The sequence below is a fragment of the Chiloscyllium plagiosum genome, unplaced genomic scaffold (genome assembly GCF_037043375.1).
Source record: "Chiloscyllium plagiosum isolate Xiang-an unplaced genomic scaffold, Cpla_swu_hap1 HiC_scaffold_2, whole genome shotgun sequence".
NCBI lineage: Eukaryota > Metazoa > Chordata > Chondrichthyes > Orectolobiformes > Hemiscylliidae > Chiloscyllium > Chiloscyllium plagiosum.
The window spans coordinates 5,727,236-5,748,039 of NW_028270140.1; the positions used below are offsets into that span (position 1 = coordinate 5,727,236).

A 20,804-nucleotide genomic window follows, 5' to 3' on the forward strand; every position below is an offset into this window, starting at 1 on the left:
TGTCTGCATCTCTGAAAGTTAATAGTGAGGATAGATGAATTGCTTTAGGCATTGTAAGATCCACCATGGCATCGAACTAGGCCAAGCACTTGCACACTAGAGAAAGAGAAAAATGGAACAGACTCGCCTCAGGCTTCTCACACATGCATTTTATGAGTTACTTTGAAAATTGGTGAAGGATATTTGTTTTAATTGCATGCAGGAGATGTAGGATAGATAGGAAAGATAGAAAATAAAGAAAAACATAAATATATAATATGTCTCAGGTTAGAAACTGGTGGCCTTTGCAGCAATTTTCCAGACTGTGTAAAATTTTCACAGGGTTATGTACTGCTCCCCAAAGACACCTGAAATATGAGGTCAGGCATCCACCTTAAAGAGGCATTCATCCCCATGTATCTGCTAATAAGGGAGATAATGCCTGTTTACTGCCCTTTGTCAACATTGATCAGTTTATGTGGAGCAGAGTATCAAGCCCCCAGTACTCAGGTTTTGGTAGGATTTCCTCATCTAAGAAACAGCTCCTACTATTTATCTTGAACTAATTCTTTGCATTGGGCTGGCAGCAGCAGAAAAACTGTTCTATACAGAAGTCCTGTGGGTCACTCCCAGCCCCTGTAATTTACACTAAATTCTTCTCATCAAAAATTACATTTAGTATTTGTCTTTGTTGTTCAGTGTGATAATTCGTAAATGAACATTTTGTCTGGATTTGAAAATATAAACAAGAGAATAAATGCTTTTAAACCCCAAGAAGGCAAATAACAAAAATAAACATATACCATTTGTTTTCCCATCACTGGCTGGCCAGTAATGTATTTCAACATTACATGGTAGCTACCCCATGGCCACAAAATGCTGCTTTGCCCATTTCCAGCATTCTTTTCTTCCCTGTGGGGAGTTTTATTTGTGTGTGGATAAGTTTGACTTTGTTTCCATCAAACTGAGAAGGCACTGGATGACAATATGCCTACATACCAGGATTCTCCCAAGTCCAAACTGGTACCAAATAAGAAGAGTTGTACTTCATAATTCACTATATTTCTCTTTATGATGTTTATGCAAGGGCCTAACAATCTTCCAAATGCTTGGATATCCATCACCATGGCTTGACTTCTCCAACATATGCTGAAGCTGTCCTTTTCCTGCTCCTCAGATGCTGCCTGACCTGCTGTGCTTTTCCAGCACCACTCTAATCTAGACTGCTTTTGTCAGTAACCAATGCTAACTCTCCAAAATAATGCCTCTTGGTACATCTGGCAATCCTTACTTCTGTCTTATACTGTTGAATTGCCTGTGTTTGGTTCTTAATCATGTTCTCCACTTTGCTCAATTCTACAATGAAAGGACAGTCTATATTATCACCTTGTGCGGTGATACATTTGTTGGTCCTGAAATGTCCTCTCTCCATTTTCTCCTTACAACCTTACTCCTCACTGGCAGTGACTTTCAGGCAAGGCTCATATTTCATTGTCAACTTTAGTTTTGCTGTTTCTGAAGCTTGATTAAAAGGAGGCCACAAACTGTATTTTGGGAGAAAGTCAGATCTCTGGTTTCAGCAATATGCTTGTGGTGCATCACCTATTTTTGGCCTCTAAAATTGGCCAAAACCAATTTCATCCAGCTTAACATAACTGACCACATTGTGAAAGTCAAATGGACCAGAGGAGACACTTACCTAGTTTGACTGATAGTTGTCCCTTCAGTTGAAGTTGATGAACTATAGTGCCAGAATGTTTGCCATAACTTTTCAATTAGGCTAAACTGAAGATTCACCACAACATCCAGTATTGCCTATAAAGTAAAAAAACAATCTGTAAGCAAAAGGTATGGCCCAATAAATAGTTTAAAAGATTCACTGTTCTTTGCAGTTTAAAAACTGAAGCTTTTCTGAGGGAGGGGCGAATTAGAACGTTTATATTCAATCATAGATATTAGAACATGAACATCAAGAAGTTTATTTGAAACTCTTCCATCCACCATTTTAGGGGACGCTTTAACAAGCTTAAAATGCAGGTGCTAGCTTAATTATTTAATACACAACATGTTAAGATTTGGTTACTGTCGGAAGATGGATTCACATTAACTGGGCAGAACTTTGATTGCGAGACCTGCATACAGTAAGTTAAAACAACTCTCTGCTGAACTGAGATGCTTTGTGAAGAGGCCTAATGCAAGGATGAGGAACTGAATGAATATATGACGATCATTCATCCACATCTGGAAAATGTTGATCTATCATTCTGTTTTTAGAAATAAAGTTTAAGTGAACTACGTAAGTGGGTAGTAGAATGACTGACAGAAGTTGAGATTGGTCAAGTGTGTTTTCTTGCCTCCGTGTTTTATAGTCAATGTCACTGAGTGTGTCAATTAATGTGTTGTTATTTAGTGTAAGCGTATTAATACAGAGATCGGTACTCTCCGAAGATATTGGTTGAGATTTCGGTTGATAACCTTTCATTAAAATTGGGAAATGTTAAAAAACGTAACAGTTATCAGGAGGTGAAATGTGGCACAGTCAAATGCAACACCTGATTTCCTTCCCATGTAAATGTACCAAATGTAACACATGCCATTTTACTTCCTCTTTCCTCAGCGTCCAAGGTCCCACTCACTTCTTTCCAGATCATGCAGCGAATTACACGTGCTTCATTCAATGTAGCAAACTGTTTTAGATACTCACAATATGGTTTCCTCTACATAAAAAAGAGCAATTTAGATTAGGTGACTGCTGTGCAGAACCCCTCTGCTTGGTGCACGTGTATGGCCCTAAGTTTCTGATAGCTTGTCATTTTAATTCCCCAGCTTGTGCTTATCCTTATCCTCAGCATTCAGTGAAGCTCAACAAAAGCTTGAGGAGCAGCACCTTGTCTTTTGAAACATTATTGGTTCCTGAACCAATTACTGAGTTCAACAATTTCCGACTTTAATTTCTGCAACTGACAACACTGGCCTCACACTCTTTCCTTTAGGTTCACTTTCTTTTCAGGTTTCGGTCATAATCTTGTTTTTCCCACTTTTGCTTTCGATGGCAGCCATTCACATTCATATCTCCTCTGGACCAACCTGCATTTTCTATACTTGTCCCTATTTTAACTTTATTTTTCCATGAAATATGGGCACTAGTATGGCCAGCTTTTGTTGCCCATGCTTAATGGTCTTTGAACTGGCCAATTTCAGGGGGGCAATTAAGAATCATCCCGTGGGTATTGAGTCATATATTAACCAGACCATGTAAGAATGGCAGATTTCCTTTTCCATCAATTGATGATGGCCTCATGATTACCCTTACTGATGTCTAGCTTTATATTCCACATTTAAAGCGCAAAGGATTGGGGGTTGCATGCTGACATATTTAGAAAACTAGTTGGCAAACAGGAAACAAATAATAGGAATAAACAGATCATTTTGTGTTGCAGCCAGTGACCAGTGGAGTAGCACAGGGGTCAGAGTTTGGGCCCCAGCTATTCACAGTATCTATTAAATGATTTAGATCACCAAGTTTGCAGATGACACAAAGCTGGGTGGGAGGGTGAGATCTGAGGAGGATGCAGAGATGCTTCAGTGTGATTTGGACAAGCTGTGTGAGTGGGCAAATGCATAACTGATGAGGTATAATATGGCTATATGTGACTTTAGTAAAGAAAACAGGAAGGCAGGTTATTATCTAAATAGTGATAGATTAGGAAAGGGGGAGGTACAACAAGACCTGGATGTTCATGTACATCAGTCGCTGAAAGTAAGTATACAGGTGCAGCATGCAGTGATATGCTGGCATTCATACAAAAGGATTTGAGTATAGGAGCAGGGATGCCTTGTTGCAATTGTACAGGGTCTTGGTGAGATCACATCTGAAGTACTGTGTGCAGTTTCCTCCTTTGAGGAAGAATGTTCTGGCGATGGAGGGAATGCAACAAAAGTTTTACCAGATTGATTCCTGGGTTGATAGGACTTGGGTATGAAGAAACTTGGGTATGATTCAGTTCAGACTGTACTCACTCAAGTTTAGGTGATGATGAGATCTCTCTTAGAAATGTATAAATGTCTAAGAGGACTGGGGAGGGTAAACACAGGAAGGATGTTCCCAATGACCAGGCAATTCCAGAACCAAATGTGACAGTATAAGGATATGGGGTTGGTCACTTAAGGCTAAGATGAGAAGAAATTTCATCATCCAGAGAGTGATGAGCCTGCGGAACACTTTGCCACAGAAAGTGGCTGAGGCCAAAACACTGAATATTTTAAAGAGTCAGATATAGTACTGAAGGCTAAAGGGATAAAAAAATATGGGGCAAAAACAGGATTAGGGCACTGAGGATAATATTGAATGGTGGAGCAGGCTCGAAGGATGGAATGGTGTCTTCTTTATCCTATTTCATATGTTTCTATTTAATGTAAATTCCACCAGCTGTCGTGGTGGGATTTGAACCTACAATCTGGGTCTCTGGATTACTAGCCCAGTATGACATTAGCACTATGCCACTATCCAGCTATTGCTACCTACTCTTTATCATTTAATGTCTCCTACCTTTAACCAAATCACAAATCTTTCCTTATTTTGCCTCCACATTCCTCCATTTACAAAGATATTGCGATGCTGTGGTAGTGTTTCTACCTCTGGGTCAGCAGGTTCTTGCCATGAATGAGAGTCATCTTACTTTCTGAGGGACTATCAAATACCTCCTTATAACGTGATTAAAAGCGATTATGTCTCTAACATTTCCCAGTTCTGATTAACTGAAATATTGACTGGTTCTTTCATCACAGACACTGCCAGACCTGCTGAATGTTTCCAGCACATTTTTTTTTATTATTTCCATTGTCTGCAGAATTTTATTCTTAAAAAGGAAAGAGGTCAGTCTTATGGTTTGTTTTGCATTAGTAAAGATTTGGCAAAGTTTAATGTGAAATTGCAGCCATTAAAGGATGAATAATTTACTTTTAAATTGTGCATATTCAGAATTTTAAAATAATTTTAAATTAGAGGTACTATATTTCTTACCTCACAGTGCTCTCTATAAAGAATCTGTAATGTTCTGATATCCTCAAGGGTGATGCCATCCAATAATGGAATATCTGCAACCTCAAGTTCTACAAATTCAGGAAGAGCGCGAGAGGCATCTATTATTAAAATAAATCAAAAACAAGATTTACTGATACAGGTCATCTGAGAGACCAAACCTAACTTCATATACTGACATCAAAGGGCCTTTAGAGTTTTGAGAGTAAAGGTTATTAAGTGGCCAACAGTGATGTAATTTTGATTTCCCGTCATTGAAAATACTGCCGGATTATTCTTACATTTACACTCACACAATTCATTTACAGGATGCAGATGTCACTAGCAGAGTCAGCATTTATTTCCATATTTAATTGACCTTAAGAAGGTGATATTGAATTGCTTTCTTGAACTGCCATAGTTCCTGTGGTATAAATACACCTGAAGTGCTTTTAGATCTTGAGCTCCAGTGTGAATATGAGGAAAACTTAATGATGGTGGTGTAGCCAAGTGCCTGAGCTCCTTATGCTTCTACATAGCAGAGGTTGTGTCTTTGAAAGGTGCTGTTAAAGAAGCCTTTGGTACACATTGCGGGCATTGAGTCATAGTGACGTAAATGAATGCACAAGGTAACGAACAGGATGTTGATCAATTGGTTTGCTTTATGATGGATATCATGGTTTGGAGCAGTAGGTGGAAGGTATAGGCCATCACACTTCTGACCTGTGCCTTGTAGGTACTGGAAAGATTTTGGAGAGTTATGCATCACAAAAAATCCAGCCTCTGATCTGCTCTGATCTGATTATATGTGATGACTTGCAATCTTCTAGTTAATCATGGATTTGGAGACGTGTGCTAGTATGTTGGACTACTTTATTTATTCAAACTGCACTTTCCATCGATTATGAACCACATGAATTAATTGCCTCACAAGACACTCAACACACATTATCAGTTTCCTTCATAGTTCCAGTGAAACTTAAGAAACAACATCTCACCTTTCTGGAGTCAACACTGAATTTGACAATTTTAAATCATAACCATGGCCTCCATTTCTTCCAGGCAACAACTGTTGATAATGATTCTGCAACCCTCATCTATACCTGCTTTAGGCCCAGCTTATATTTCTTCTCTTGTCAAGGGGGCGTCATGATGGCTCAGTGGTAAGCACTGCTGCCTCAAAATGCCAGGGACCCCGATTCAATTTCAGCCTGTCTGAAATGTGGAGTTTGCACATTCTTCTCGTGTCTGCGTGGGTTTCCTCCAGGTGCTCTCTTTCCTCCCACAGTCCAGAGGTGTGTAGGTTAGGAAGATTGGACATGCTAAATTGCCCACCGTATCCAGAAATGTGTAGGTTAGGTTGATCAGCCATGGGAAATGCAGGGTTACAGGGATAAGGTAGGAGGTTAAGTCTGGGTAGGTTAGTCTTCGGAGAGTTGGTGTGGACTTGTTGGGCTGAATGGCCTGTTTCCACACAGTAGAGATTCAATGAAATAATAAACAGGCTATTTTGCATCTCATATTGGAAGTGAGAAAGCATTATGAATGATGCTTAAGGAGAAAGAATTAAAATAAAAACTTTTTCATGGGATGTGAGCACTGCTGGTTGGGCTAGCATCCACTGTCCATCCTTAATTACCCAAAGTCAACCACACTGCTTTAGTCCAGATCGGGTACAGTAGCATAGGGTGGCAAGGAGGCTATAAGGATAGATATAGGAAAAGAGAGCAGTGTGGAGGGGATGAGGCATCATGGCGATAGGTATGGCACATTAGGTGGCAATCCGTAGCATGGTTCAGTCATGGAGAGTGTAGGGAAGATAAGCATATGAGCACTATGGGCTGGAGGAGTGGTTTTGGTTCTATTAGTTTTTTGTTTATCTTTTACACTGTGCCAATCATGAAGGCAGATCTCGCAGGACTGTGGTATTGAATGTTTGCATGTTTAGAGTCGATGGAATACATATGTATTGTAGTGTATTAATAGCGTAAGACCAAAAGGTTTTTAAGAATGAAGGCATTTTTATATATTGATGGCTCATTACTGTTAAGGGGGGGAGATATGACAATATTCTGCTTTAAAAAGTATATTTTGTCCTTTTGTTTCATTCAGAGGTTGAAGAGTGATCTGCTCCAAGCCAATAAAGTAAGCAGCCTGTGAAGCCTTGGGTTTCTTTTCTTTTTAAGTTGCAACAATAGAAGCAGCATCTACGAGTGGAGCCAGGCTCCCACAAAACCAGGGTTTTACTTTAGTTTCCAGTATTTGTTGGGGTTCTTGGAAGTTAGTTATCAAAGCTGTTACATCTCTCTCTCTCTTCACTTCAGCTAAAAGTTTGGGCTCTCTCAGCTGCCAGAATTGCATGTGAGATAATCTATTTTACTTGCCTTTGCCAAGGATGTGTTTATGGGATGTTACTATATTGGAACAGTTGCTGCTAGTAGTTAAATAGTCTATCATTCTGTTAAGTTTTTCAAATAGAGTTCAAGTTAGACCAATTCTTCTTTCCTTTGTTTGTATTTTAACTGTAGAGTAAGACTGAAGTGTGTTTTGGCTAAAGCTGAGTAGCGTAACCAATCAAATTAATCTGGAACACAGCACCTTACACTTACCTTTAAAAAAGAAAACGTTAGGGTCTAGGCTATCTTCTTGATATACTTGCAGGGGATTTGGTCTGTCCATAACAGTTTTCTTTCAAAACGTTTTCAGTCTTTAGAGTTACCTTCCTGAAAAGGTGGTGGAAGGAGAATCCTTGCATATTTTTAATGTACAGGTAGGTATATTTGTTTATAAGCATGGAGGTGAAAGATATCAGTGGTAGAGAGGAATGCTGATCTGAGATTACAATCAGGTGAAAACATTTGAGCTGTGGTGTTTGGACTATGACTGGCAATGAGTCTGCACCTCCGTCTTGAAATAAGGTCTTGTTCCAGGAGGCGGCAGATGTCAGAAATGATCTGCTGTGAAAGCCTGAGCCTCCTAAGGTATTGTAGCTCCAATAAGTCACAAAACTTCATTCTGCTTGTCGACTTTGTTCTGAGGTATCACCTCCTTTTAGCTTAACTTCAGTGTATTGTATGGAGCAGCGTGTGGTTGAGAAAAAGGCAACAGCTAATGGTGATATTTCTGGTGCTGTTTCCTTGTTCATTATTTTATGCACATCAACCCAAACATTTGTACTTGGTTCTTTATCTTTCCCTAATTAATTAGAAATTTAAAGACTATTTTATTTGCAGATGGTACATAGTATAAAATTAACTTGAAAGTTGTAAATGACAAGAAATATTAAAAGCTGACATATAACTGCAGCTTACCAAGAAACTGCTGATGGTGTTGACTCTGTGCTACAATGGTTTGCTCTGCAGAGTTAGGAATCTGTTGGCCACTTCCTGCAAAGCCATCTCCCATTCCATCCAACTTCTGCATAGGTTTATATCTAAGAAAGAGTATTATCAACTTCAAATTGAAAACACTAGAATAAAAGTATTAGCAAAATCTGAAGTTCTGAAGACTAACATCTTGGAAAGAAGAAGGACAGTGAACATACTAAAGTATCAAAATATAAGAAACTTTATTACTCTGTGCAATAACAGCATAGACATACATTAAGAAAATAACAGGAGCAAAAACAGAAATTAGCCAATTAAGACTCTTTTGTTCTTATACTACCGCAGCTCTCCCATGATAGCATTTAACTGTATTTCACCCATTGCTAGGAATTGTATTTTTACCACCTACCTGGCAGGTCATGCCAAACATTCAGCAGTTTTTGACTGAAGGGTTTCTTCCTGACCCAAATTTTAACTTTGGACTGATTTAAATTAGTTACCATTCCAACCTTCCAGGTTTAATTGAAAATAATATTGTGTGTTACAATTATCCAGTTGTTTCTTATACATAATTTATACCTGTTCTAATGATGCAACGTTCCATACCTACATTTTTGATAGATGGTTATTTTTGCACAATAAAAGGCCCACTTGGTATCATAAGCATCTGTTTTATGCACTTCTGCTTTCATCTTTGTCCTTCCTACTCAGAACCATTTCCTCTTGTCCTCCCAAGCCAGCACCTCTTCCACACACTCCTTCTCCCCCATTCCTGCACCAATCCCCCTTCAGCAATTGGAAAGGACAATTCCACCCATAACAGCTTGGCTCATTTACAATACCTTATTCCCATGCAGATGCAGAAATGCAACACCTGCCCTTTCATACTCTCTCGCCTCACTACCTAACAATCCAAACAGTCCTTCCAAGTGAAACAATGATTTTAATGTAATACTTTCAATGTAGCATGCTGCATTTATCATTAAATGTGGGGAGATCAAATACAGATTAGATGGCGTCTTTGTAGAGCACCTACACTCAGTACGAAAACAGGATCACAAACTTCGGTTGTATATCATTTTAATTCTCCGCATTATTCTCATGCTGACATTTCAGTCATTACACCCTGCAATGATGAAGCTCATCAAAAGTTCAAAGAACAGGACCTTTCAATATGTCACTTTACAGCCTTCCAAACTCAACAATTAATTCAACAACTTGGACGGCATGGTGACTCAATGGTTAGCATTGCTGCCTCACAATGCCAGGGAACCGGGTTCGATTCCCTCCCTGGACGACTGCACGTGTGGAGTTTGCACATTCTCCCCGTGTCTGCATGGGTTTTGTCTGGATGCTCTGGTTTCCTCCCACAATCTAAAGATGTTCAGGCCAGGTGAATTGGCCATGCTAAATTGCCCCATAGTATTAGGTGCATTAATCAGTGCTAAATATAGGGTAGGGGGAGGGTTGCTCTTTGGAGGGTTGGTGTGGACCTGTTGGGCAAAAGGGCCTGTTTCCATACTGTAGGGAATCTAACCTAATCTAAACTTCACACCTAACCTCTGGTACATTTTGTTTCCTCTTTCCCAACAGATTTTTGTTTCACTCTCATTTTCCTGTTGATATAATTAATTCTGTGGTATAATAAAACTAAGAGCATATCTGTGAAACCATCCAGCAGCATGTTTTGCTGTTCAATAGTACTCGTTCATCATTATGCTTTGCAGAGAAGAAGTGATTTCCTAGAATGTTTCCAAGTATGACAATCTTCAACTCAGGACAGATTGAAGAAATTAGGACTGGAGAGAAGCTCAATGGAAGTTTTCAAAATCATTACAGGGTGGGACAGAGTGGTTAGGGTGAAGTTTCACTTTGTAAAAGAAACAAGGGCAAGAGAACATCGATTTAAAGTGATGCGCAAATGAAGTGAGGATAATGTAAAAAAAACGTTTTACACAGTGAGTTGTTTGGGTATGAAATACACTGCTTGGAAATTTGGTGGAGGCAGGTTCAACTAAGGCATTCAAGAGGGGCATTGGATGGTCTTTTGGATAGTGATGATTTGCAGGGATATGGAGAAAAGGCAGGAGATTGTCATTAGATAATATGGCCAGCCTAGATAATAGAGCTGCTGCAGGCATCATGGGTTGCATGGCCTCCTTCTGCATCATAATATTCTGTGATTATGCCATTCTCACCTCCTCCACATACATATTTTATTTCTTTACTTCGGAACATAGGACTTTGGTCTTTGAGCTGCTCCACGATTTAACAAAAGAAGACTGATCTGGCTGTGGTCTCAACTCCAATTTCCTATCTGTCCCAATCCAGTCTCCATTGCTTTCTGAGGAAAAAAATTCCACACATACTAATGATCTTCAGAAAAAAGAATTCCTTGTCTCCATTTTAAAGGGAAACCTCTTTTTCTTAAACCTTGATGCCTAGTTTTAGTCTCCCCTGCAAGAGGAAACTGTCTGATTACTATTCCTGCACCACTAACTCCTTTATTGTTTAATCTCTTCTGTCTTTCACATAATCAAAGATCTTCACTTTTATTCTTTTGCTTGCCCTTCCCCTCTCATTTGCTTAAAACCTATTACTTTACAATTTTTCCCAATGCCAAATAAAGGTCACCAACATGAAAATTAATTCTGTTTCTCTTTCCACAGATGCTGCTTGACTTGAATATTCTCAGCAGATTCTGTTATTTCAGATTTACAGCCTCTGCAATAATTTACCTTTGCATCATCTTATCTTTTTGCACCTTAATAAAGTCTCCAATTAAGCAGTACCCTTCAAGATTACGAGTGTAGATCGCCCTCATTTGCAGCAGCGGCCATTTGGAGAAGTGAGTGGATATTAAAAAAAAAGTGCCCTATATTTCTTTCTTGTTACATTTTCTGACAATGAAAGCTGAGAAGTGCCATCTATATTTTAGGGAAATGCATGAGTGATATGCATTTGGGACATGTTGCCCTGCTTGCAAATTTCTGGCACAAAGATCATTTGAAACAGATCAACAAGTTTGTTAAGTGGCAATAAATATCCTGGAGATGATGAAAAAGTCACATTAAGTTTTTAAAAACATGTCCTCGTTGGCACTTAGATTGGTTTGCATCATAGCGACTTGCATTTATTACATAGACTGATAATCTACAAAGGGATCTAAGGAACAATTAGCAAAATGATAACATCAAACTTAATGCTGTGATAAAGACTGAATTACTAAATGGTGACACAGCTAGCTTAATGGAATAGGTTGCACAAGACTGAATCATTGGAAGAAATAATAAAGAGAAAAATATACACTTTAAATAAGTTTTAACGAGTACAGGTTCAGAATGATTGCGTGCCAAACACACATTAAATTCAAAACTGTAAATAATGTTTTCTTTTCCAGTAGAACTATAAAAATTAAAAAGGAAATCAATATTTACTTTTCCTGCTAGTTTCCTGCTAGCTTGTTTGATGTAGTGTTTTTTACTATTCTTGCATGGCATCTTGTAAATGACATTAGTTTTGATGGTAGTATCTAATGGATCCTTTAGGTTCATTAGTCACTGTTTAAGTGTGTTGGTAGGTTTGTGCGTACCATGATGCTAAAGGGTCTGAGGAGTCTGGAAGTCATTTCTGATATGTCCTTAATGTAAGGTGATGTGGCTATGGTTTTTGGTTGCATAGTGTCTGCTTGTTTGGGTTTTTTTCTGAGGAATTGGTGGATTGTGTTTATTGGGTAGCCGTTTATCCCGAAAATGTTGTATAGATATTTTTCTTCTGCTTTTTGTAGTTCTTGGGTGCTGCAGTGTGATGTAGAGGGAAACTTGCCACCAGTTTACATGAACACCAAGTGGCCCCCAAAAAACATGACCCACTATCACTAGTTCCTATACATACAAAGAAGGACACCACTTTGACTGGGGCAGCACACACATCCTAGGACATGTGAAACAAAGACACGCATGAGAATTCTTTGAGGCATGGCATTCTAACCAGAACTCCATTATTAAACACATCAATTTAGATCCTATCTACCCTCCCTTGAAAAGAAAAATAAAAACTGGAAATGACATCACCCACCTTAAGAAATCAAGACCTATAAACAGAGAGGCGGGACATACCACCAGCACTTCACCGGAGACTCTCACCGATGATGTTACCTAGTCATGGTGATTAAACGTCTGAAAACAAACCTTCAAGCTCAGTGAGCTAACTTACAGACTTATCATCAACCTAAGCTGCAAATCTTCTCAAAAATCACTCATTAAAAGCATGTTTAGAATTAATAATTTATTAAAGGTAGAATAGAAAATGTTATGAATTGGCAAAACAAATTTCAACAATTACAATTGGAGGAACAAAGGGATCTCAGATAAGGAATATATATGAGTTACTAAAAGTTAAGCAAGACAAGGCCACAGAACAGAAAAGTCCAAGGCACTTTTTTTCTCAAAAGATAAAATTAAAAAGTAGAGAAGTTATGTTGAACCTGTATCAAACCTAAATCAGACTACACTTGACCTACTGTGTGCAGTTTGGGCTGCACCCTCATGAAAACAATACAGAAGACAGGAGATGGTACAGAGCAGATTAACAAGGATGATACCAAAAGTATGTGTATACAAATCAGGAAATGACTGACAGATTGGGTTCCTTTCTCCTGAATAAATGAAGCTGAGAAGTGAACTAATAGTGGTCTTTAAAATTATGAAAGGTTTAGATAAACTGGGCACACAGAATATTTCCTCTGGAGAAGAGCATAACAAGAGGCCATCAATAAAAGATAGTATCAAGAAATCCAACAAGGAATTCAGAAAGATAAGGCATATCAATAAAGAGTGGTAAAGATGTGGAGCTTTTCATAAAGGGTGGGTGAATGAAGCAAATAGCATTTTTCATTTCATGACTTGTAGGTTTCGCTGGCAAGGTGATCTTGCCCATCCCTAATTGCCCTTGAACGTACTGGCTTGCTAAGCCATTTCAGAAGGCAATTAAAAGTCAACCACATCACTGTGGGTCTGTAGTCACATGCAGGTCAGATCAGGTAATGATGGCAGATTTACTTCTTTAAAGACATTAATGAAGCTGACAGTTTTTAACATCAAAAAAATGACAGCGCCATGGCCATAATTACCAAGACTAGCTTTTGATTCCACATTTTTATTAATTAAATACAAATGCTATGGTGGGACTTGAACAAATGTCCACAAAGCATTAGCCTGGACTTCTGGATTGAATATCCAGTGATATTATAATTATTACAAAGTCAAAAGAGTGTATAGTCACTTTAAGACAAAGTGCTTGTCTAAGTTTTTGGTACAGCAAACACTGAGTATACACAACAACTGTTCCAAAACAGATGCAATTGACAGTTAAATGGATTCCTGAGTTTTGGTTGCTGTTTTGACAACAATTTAAATCTGACCAATTGATTTGAACTAAACACTCAGCCCTTCAAAGCCAATCAAATTTAAAATCTGATGATGCTGACAGCCAGAAACCAATCAGACTATAACAATTTCAGGTGTATTCAGGAATATAAAAATGAGGGCATTTCGAAAATTGGTCAGAGCAACTGCCATCGAACATGACAGCACACATAATCTGAAAGGACTCTCAAAAAGAAATCACTCAGAAGGCATTATCTATCAAAGGTACCTTTTCCAGTAAAAGTAGTAAAAAGTAAGAAGACAACCCAGAAAGAACACAGCAGAATCGGAAGGGTGGAAACAAGCAACAGATTCGGAAGACTGGAAAGAAAACAGCATTAAAGAATGTCTGGACTTTGAGAGATTAAACTGATTTAATGTTTAATAATTGTTTTATTCGAATAGCATTTTTATAGAGTTGGGGATCAGATGGTGATTAGTTAAGAAAAGGGGGTTCAGATTTGTTAATAGTTTCTGTTTAGTGTTAACTGTTTAAGTTAGGAAAATAAATTGTTATTTTTTTCTTTAAACAGTGGAAATCTAGAGTTTTCTTTCACTCACTAACACTTTTAGCAGATTACGAGATGAGCTTTTCTGGGGTGTTAGTTTTAATTGACAGATGGGTTCGATCTCCACATCATAACACTATTATGCCACTAGCTTGATGCATTTCTGGGGAAACTGGACAAGAATATGGGAGAGAAAGATTTAGATGAGAAAACTGAGCATGACATGATCTGGCTAATGTGACAGAATGTGCAGCACAGAAACAAGCCTATGTAAAATTGCATTTGAATATAATTAAGTTATGCTCAGAATGATTTAAAAGCAATACTATAACGTTGAAATTCCGATACTTATAACCCACTGTGCAGTTTCTGATGCCACCTGAACTTGCTGGATTACACGGCTGTTTTGCAGTCACATTTAGGATGTCCATGATTTTCTGTACCAGCTAAAGGTAGCTTTTTTTTAAAAAAAAGGAGTGCTAATATCATATAACAATCTCTTTGAGAATGTTGCATCATTCATGGCTAAATAAGAACATTAAGTATAATATAAATCAGAATAAACACTCTACATACCTGCAAAGACTAGTGGGAAGAGTAGTGGGTAGTCTTTAAGAACCAGCAGAAAATGAAATATAAAGAGATAGAAAGCAGAGTAGGACAGAAATCTAGCTAGTAAAGTAAAAACACAAATACAAGTTACTACAAGTATTTGAATAGAAGAATACAGAAACTGCAGCTAGTGTTTGTTTTCTCTCTATCTGCAGGAAATTGAAAACAAAGAAATAGTGGAGGCTTTGAACAGATATTTTGTGCCTATCTTCATGATAGAGGACTTAGAAACTTTCAAATGATATTTGAAAATCAAAAGGTCAGTTTAAAACACTAGTAGGAAAAGTTGCTGGGAAATCTATTGACGTAAAGGAGCCAAGTCCCTATTACCGAATGGCTTGCTTCCTAAAGGCTGAAAAGAAGTGGCAGCACAAACAGTAGATGCATGAGGTATAAAAGTGCATGGATTCAAGAAGGGAAGTGGTTTGGAAAACTGCAAATGTAATATATTTATTCAAGAAAGGAAGGAATCAGAAAGTAGGAAGTCATAGGCCACATATCCTGACATCTCATAAGAAATGTGCTGGAATCCATTATTAGGGAAGTTACAGCAAGAGGGTTAGAAAATCACAATGTGATTGGGCATAATCAATTTGGGCAAGAGTTTCTGGATGAAGTAATATTCACTGTAGCTGGAGGGGATTTGGTAGCATGTACTACAATTAGATTTCAAGGTATTGAGTAAGGTGCCCACATGTAATGTACTAGGTAACATATTGGCATGTTAAAGAATTGGTTCGCTTACAGGAAACAGAGAGGGATAAATGGAAATGGAAAGAACTGCAGAAGCTGTAAATCAGAATCAAAAACAGAAGTTGCTGGAAAAGCTCAGCAGGTCTGGTAGCATCTGTGAAGAGAAATCAAAATTAACATTTCAAGTTCAGTGACCCTTCCCCTGTTTCAGTAGGGATAAACGGGTCTTGTTTTGGGTTGGCAATTGTAACTAGAAAGTGTCACAGGGATCAATACTGATTCTCAAGCACTTACAATGTGCACCAATAAGTTGGATGAAGAAACAAACATATGATAGATAATTTTGCTGTGGACACCATGACAGTTAGGAAAGCAATTGTTATGAGGTGGAAGAGGGTCTGCAAAAGGATATAGAGACAGGTCACATAACTGGCAAAAAACTGGCAAATGGAATATAATGTATGTAAATGTGAAGACAACCATTTTGGAAAGAACACAAACGCAATATACATTTTAAATGGAGAGCTACTACAGGACATGGTTGGTGTCCAGGTACATGAATCATATAAAATGGTATGAACCATACAGTGGTTAATTGTACCAAATAAAGCCATAAAGTGACTACGAATGCAATGGAATGTTGTTGCCTATTCCAAGGCAAATGGAATACAGATGTTATGGCAGTTGTACAGAACGTTACTGAGACCACATCTCTAATACTTCGTGCAGTTTGGTTATCCTTTTCGAAAAATAAAATTAATTGCTTTAGTCATAGAGTCATAGAGATGTACAGCATGGAAACAGACCCTTCGGTCCAACCCGTCCATGCCGACCAGATATCCCAACCCAATCTAGTTCCACCTGCCAGCACCCGGCCCATATCCCTCCAAACCCTTCCTATTCATATACCCATCCAAATGCCTCTTAAATGTTGCAAATGTACCAGCCTCCACCACATCCTCTGGCAGCTCATTCCATACACGTACCACCCTCTGCGTGAAAACTTTGCCCCTTAGGTCTCTTTTATATCTTTCCCCTCTCACCCTAAACCTATGCCCTCTAGTTCTGGACTCCCCCACCCAGGAAGAGCTTAGAGAAGGTTCACTTGACTTATTAAGGGGATGAAGGGTTTACCTTATGAAGAATCATTAGGCATATGTCATTGAAGATCAGAAGAATGAGAGGTGAATTTATTGAAACATAACATGGAGTCATAGAGATCTACTGCACAAAAACAGATGCTTCCGTCCAACTCGTCCATGCCGACCAGAAATCTTAACCTAATCTAGTCCCATTTGCCAGCACTTGGACCCAACCAGATGCCTTTTAAAAACTGTAATTGTACCAGCCTCCACCACTTCCTCTGGCAACTCATTCCGCACATGCATCACCCTTTGCGTGAAAAAGTTGCCCTTTAGGTGCCTTTTAAATTTTTCCCCTCTCACCCTAAATCTATGCCCTCTAGTTCTGGACTCCTCCACACCAGGGAAAAGACTATTTTTTACACTATCCATGCCCATCTTGATTTCATAAGCCTCTATAAGGTCACCCTATAGCTTCCGACGCTCCAGGGAAAACAGCCCAAGCTTATTCAGCCTCTCCCTGTCGCTCAAATCCGCCAACCCTGGCAACATCCTTATGAATCTTTTCTTGAGGGCACTAGATCAAACAGAGAACTGTTTGTGAGACTAAAATGACAATACATAATTTAAGGCAACAATGATAAAACTTAGCTTTATAAAGCAAATTTAGTGTTCAATCAATGACAAAACACAAGTCCCTAAAACCACATGGAGGTTACAGATGAAACATCTTTTTGAGTGCAGCTATTGGGAAATTAGCATAGCTTAGAAAACTCACCTCTGTTGTCAGAGATGGGTAATTCAGGGTTGAATCTTGGTTGGAATTTTGGGAAGTTGTCTGAGACTTGGTCATAAAGACTTTTGGGTTTGAGCTGAAAACAGCCAAGTTAGTGGATCCAGATATTTTTAATCAACCTGGTCAGCTACGTTATGACACACCTGTGGAACAGGTGAGGCTTGAACACAGCTTTCAAGACCCAGAGCTAGGGACACTACCACTGTGCTTCAAGAGCCCTTAGACACACTATAAAGACCACCAGACCAGGTGAGATTTCAAACTGGACGTTTGCCTCAGAGATAAGGACACTACCATTGCGCTTCAAGAGCTGGTGGGTAGAAGTCCTGAATTGCAGGCAGAAAAAAACTCTGCAGAATTGAAAGTAACTGTAGACCAAAAGTATATGGGAATAAATAATCAGGAGTATTTCTATGGCGGAGCATTATGCAAGAGTTGAGCTCAAGCTTGAGCTGAGAAGTCCACAGTCATGAGGTTCTCAAGGTATACTTAAGGATCGCCAAAAATAATGGAAGTGTGCTCATATAACTTCCTACCATGAAGAATAGCTTGAACACTGGTAAGAAAGTGAACTCCTTAGAGCTGTGGCACTTTGGTTTGGTACAGGAAGCAAAGTTTCAAGAATCTGATAAGTAACCAAAGATTTTGGTGGTGATATTTAAAAGAAATAAGGAGAGATTCATTTGTTCTGTAGTACACGTGATTGCATTTTATTATGTGTTACAGTATAAAGTATAAGCATTAACCCAAAGAAATGCTTATTTAGTAATGTTTCTTTCACTTGTTTCCTATATAGTAAAGTTTATATGTTTTCATCCAAGGAAATCTTGTGATATGATTTTTTTCAGTTGATCATTGGGTGTTTGATTTTCTCGTTAAACATGAATGCTCACTCTGGGGATGAAACAAAGTTATAGATGTGCAAATTTAGAGCCACAAAGATCTATTACCTCTGCTTTTGATGCATTGGTTGTTGTCTCATAGCCATGTACTGCATGTCCTCCTGTAAGCGATTTAGTGGGGAGTCTGGTTTAATCCGGATGCCATAATAGTGATATTTAGAGTTTCCCCTGAGAGAGAAAAATATTGTTTCAAATAAGATGAGCTGAATCACTACAATAATGTTTGGAAATCAGGAAGCAGTCTGATAAATAGCTAACCTTGTGCCGAGACGCCTAGTGCGCAAACCCATGAAAATGGAACGAATGAGTTTTCCAAAAGAAGCTGCATTGACTGGATCAAGCTTCTGTTCCTGACAATGACGCAGATAGTGGTTGTAAAGAGTACTTCGAGGAAGGCTGACACCTTCTGCTGTCTCATAGTTGTCCAATAACCATTGAAGCTGAAAACAAATGTTAAAACATTGATGTAAGACTACTTGAAGATACAATTTGAATTTAACTAGCACATTGGAGTTGGCACAGTTGATTAATCACAATAAAAATTTAAAATAATTGGTTTATTGGCCTATGAAATATATCCATTAAAGTTGTGCAACGTGAAGCAAAATATCCAATCTGACGGTCATTTGATTTGGATATCATAGAAAGAACCAGAGTCCAATCTTTTGATATCATGAAAATGAAGGCAAGACAAATATTTATACATGCCACAAAATAATTACATTCTTCCTCTTTACCTAAATCACCACAGTTAAGTCTACACTATGTAAATCCTTATATTCTTGTAAGATTCCTTGCTATGACATTTTATCAAACTAAATAACTATAAAATTATTTTATCACTAAAGTACCTTTTCTGATGCTGTTACAGAAAGCTGTCCAGCTTTCAGCTTTTCCCCCCGAAAACATACATTTCCTAATTCAGGCTGCCTGTAAATTATATTGTCCTTTTAAAATATTAACAGTTTTAGATCAAAATAGGTTATGAAAATAAAACAGGGATCAGGTGGCTTGCAATCACATCAGTAAGTGTGTCTGTGTTTGCTGAAGTCACTGAATGTGATAGGCTGCTCAGAGTTTCTTCATGCTTCCCAAGGTGATGCCCACCACGAGGGCCAGACGGGAAAAAAAAATGCATTGTTTTATTACTTTTTTCTTATTACTAATCTTTTATTACTCCTGTACAAAATTCTAAGATACAAACATTGTCTGTCTAAATAATCAGGTTCCTGAGACTACTCAATAAACCTGCAAGCACTTCAGGGAAGAAACTGGAAATCAGAGGCCAATCTCCTTGAAGTGAAAATAATTTCAAGTGAAAAAAATAAAAGGGCGATATAAATGAGCTGTCAATCAGTCTATCTCCTTGCATCCAACAAGAGAGGCTCTAAAGTCAGCCAAATGTTGTTAAAGGATTCTGATGTTTCAGTCTCCATGGTTTGTAACTCCATTCCATTTTTGAGCACTCTTGGTATGAATAAGAATTTCCTTTCAGAACTCTAAAAATATACCTTTTACTACTTTCAATGTGACCTACTTCCACTTTCTTATTTTTTTTGGTGCCTTTCCTTGAATCCTTTGATTGGAGGTAATGTCCAACTTTCTGCCTCTGGTTTAGCAGTTATAGTCTCTCAATAGGCATTTGGATTTTGTCTGAACTGAATGAACAATGGCTTCCTTTACTTGAAAAAAATTACTCAAAAATCATAATAATGTATGGAAATAACTCCAAATTGCTCCCTCTCTTTCCAATCCTCCCAACTTTACAACAACAACTATACTTTAGAAGTTAACTGACTGTGAAACACTTTGAATTTTTCTGAGATTGTGAAAGAACTATAGAAGTGCAAGCTTGCCAACTATCTTCTCACTGTACACTCTGAACACAAAGAATGCAACATTTGGAGTACGGAGTATAATTCTGGTTGTCCCGCTACAGGAAGTGTGTTATTAAACTGGAAAGGGTGAAAAAAGATTCACAAAGACGTTACCGAGACTGTACAGTTTGTGTTGTAAGGATAGGTTGCATAGGCTGGGGGTTGGCTTTATAGAGGTTAATAAAATCATGAGGGGCATAGATAAGATGAATTGCTAAAATCTTTTCCCCACGGCACAGGAGTGCACACCTCGAGGGCTGAGATTTAAGGTTAGAGGAGAAAGATTTTAAAGGGATCTGAGGGGCAACATTTTGCACACAGAGGTTAGTGCTAATATGGAACAAGCTGCCAGAGGAAATGGTAGTAGCGGGCACAATTATAACATTTAAAAGACGCTTGGGAATGTTGGGTACATGGTTAGGAATGTTTTAGAGGGATTTGGGCCAAATGCAGGCACATGAGACGAGCTCAGATTTGGAAACTTGTTTAGTATGCATGAGTTGGGCCAAAGGACCTGTTTCCATGCTGTATGACCAAAATTATATCAATCTATAAGGCAAAACTACATCTTCTTTCTCGCCC

At 38.4% G+C, this 20,804-nt stretch overlaps 1 protein-coding gene across 9 annotated transcripts in view; it reads right to left on the reverse strand.

Annotated features, from left to right (window-relative positions):
• Positions 1-20,804, reverse strand: part of LOC122564059 (transcription factor RFX3-like) — a 279,903-nt gene that overhangs the window by 62,564 nt on the left and 196,535 nt on the right. For all 9 annotated transcript variants that reach the window (XM_043718574.2, XM_087994441.1, XM_087994433.1 and 6 more), the window contains 5 exons: positions 18,604-18,785; positions 18,394-18,513; positions 8,311-8,432; positions 5,003-5,121; positions 1,679-1,794 (listed from right to left, as the gene is read on the reverse strand). In XM_043718574.2, the coding sequence (XP_043574509.1) occupies positions 1,679-1,794; positions 5,003-5,121; positions 8,311-8,432; positions 18,394-18,513; positions 18,604-18,785 (659 nt within the window). The remainder of the gene's footprint in view (positions 1-1,678; positions 1,795-5,002; positions 5,122-8,310; positions 8,433-18,393; positions 18,514-18,603; positions 18,786-20,804) is intronic.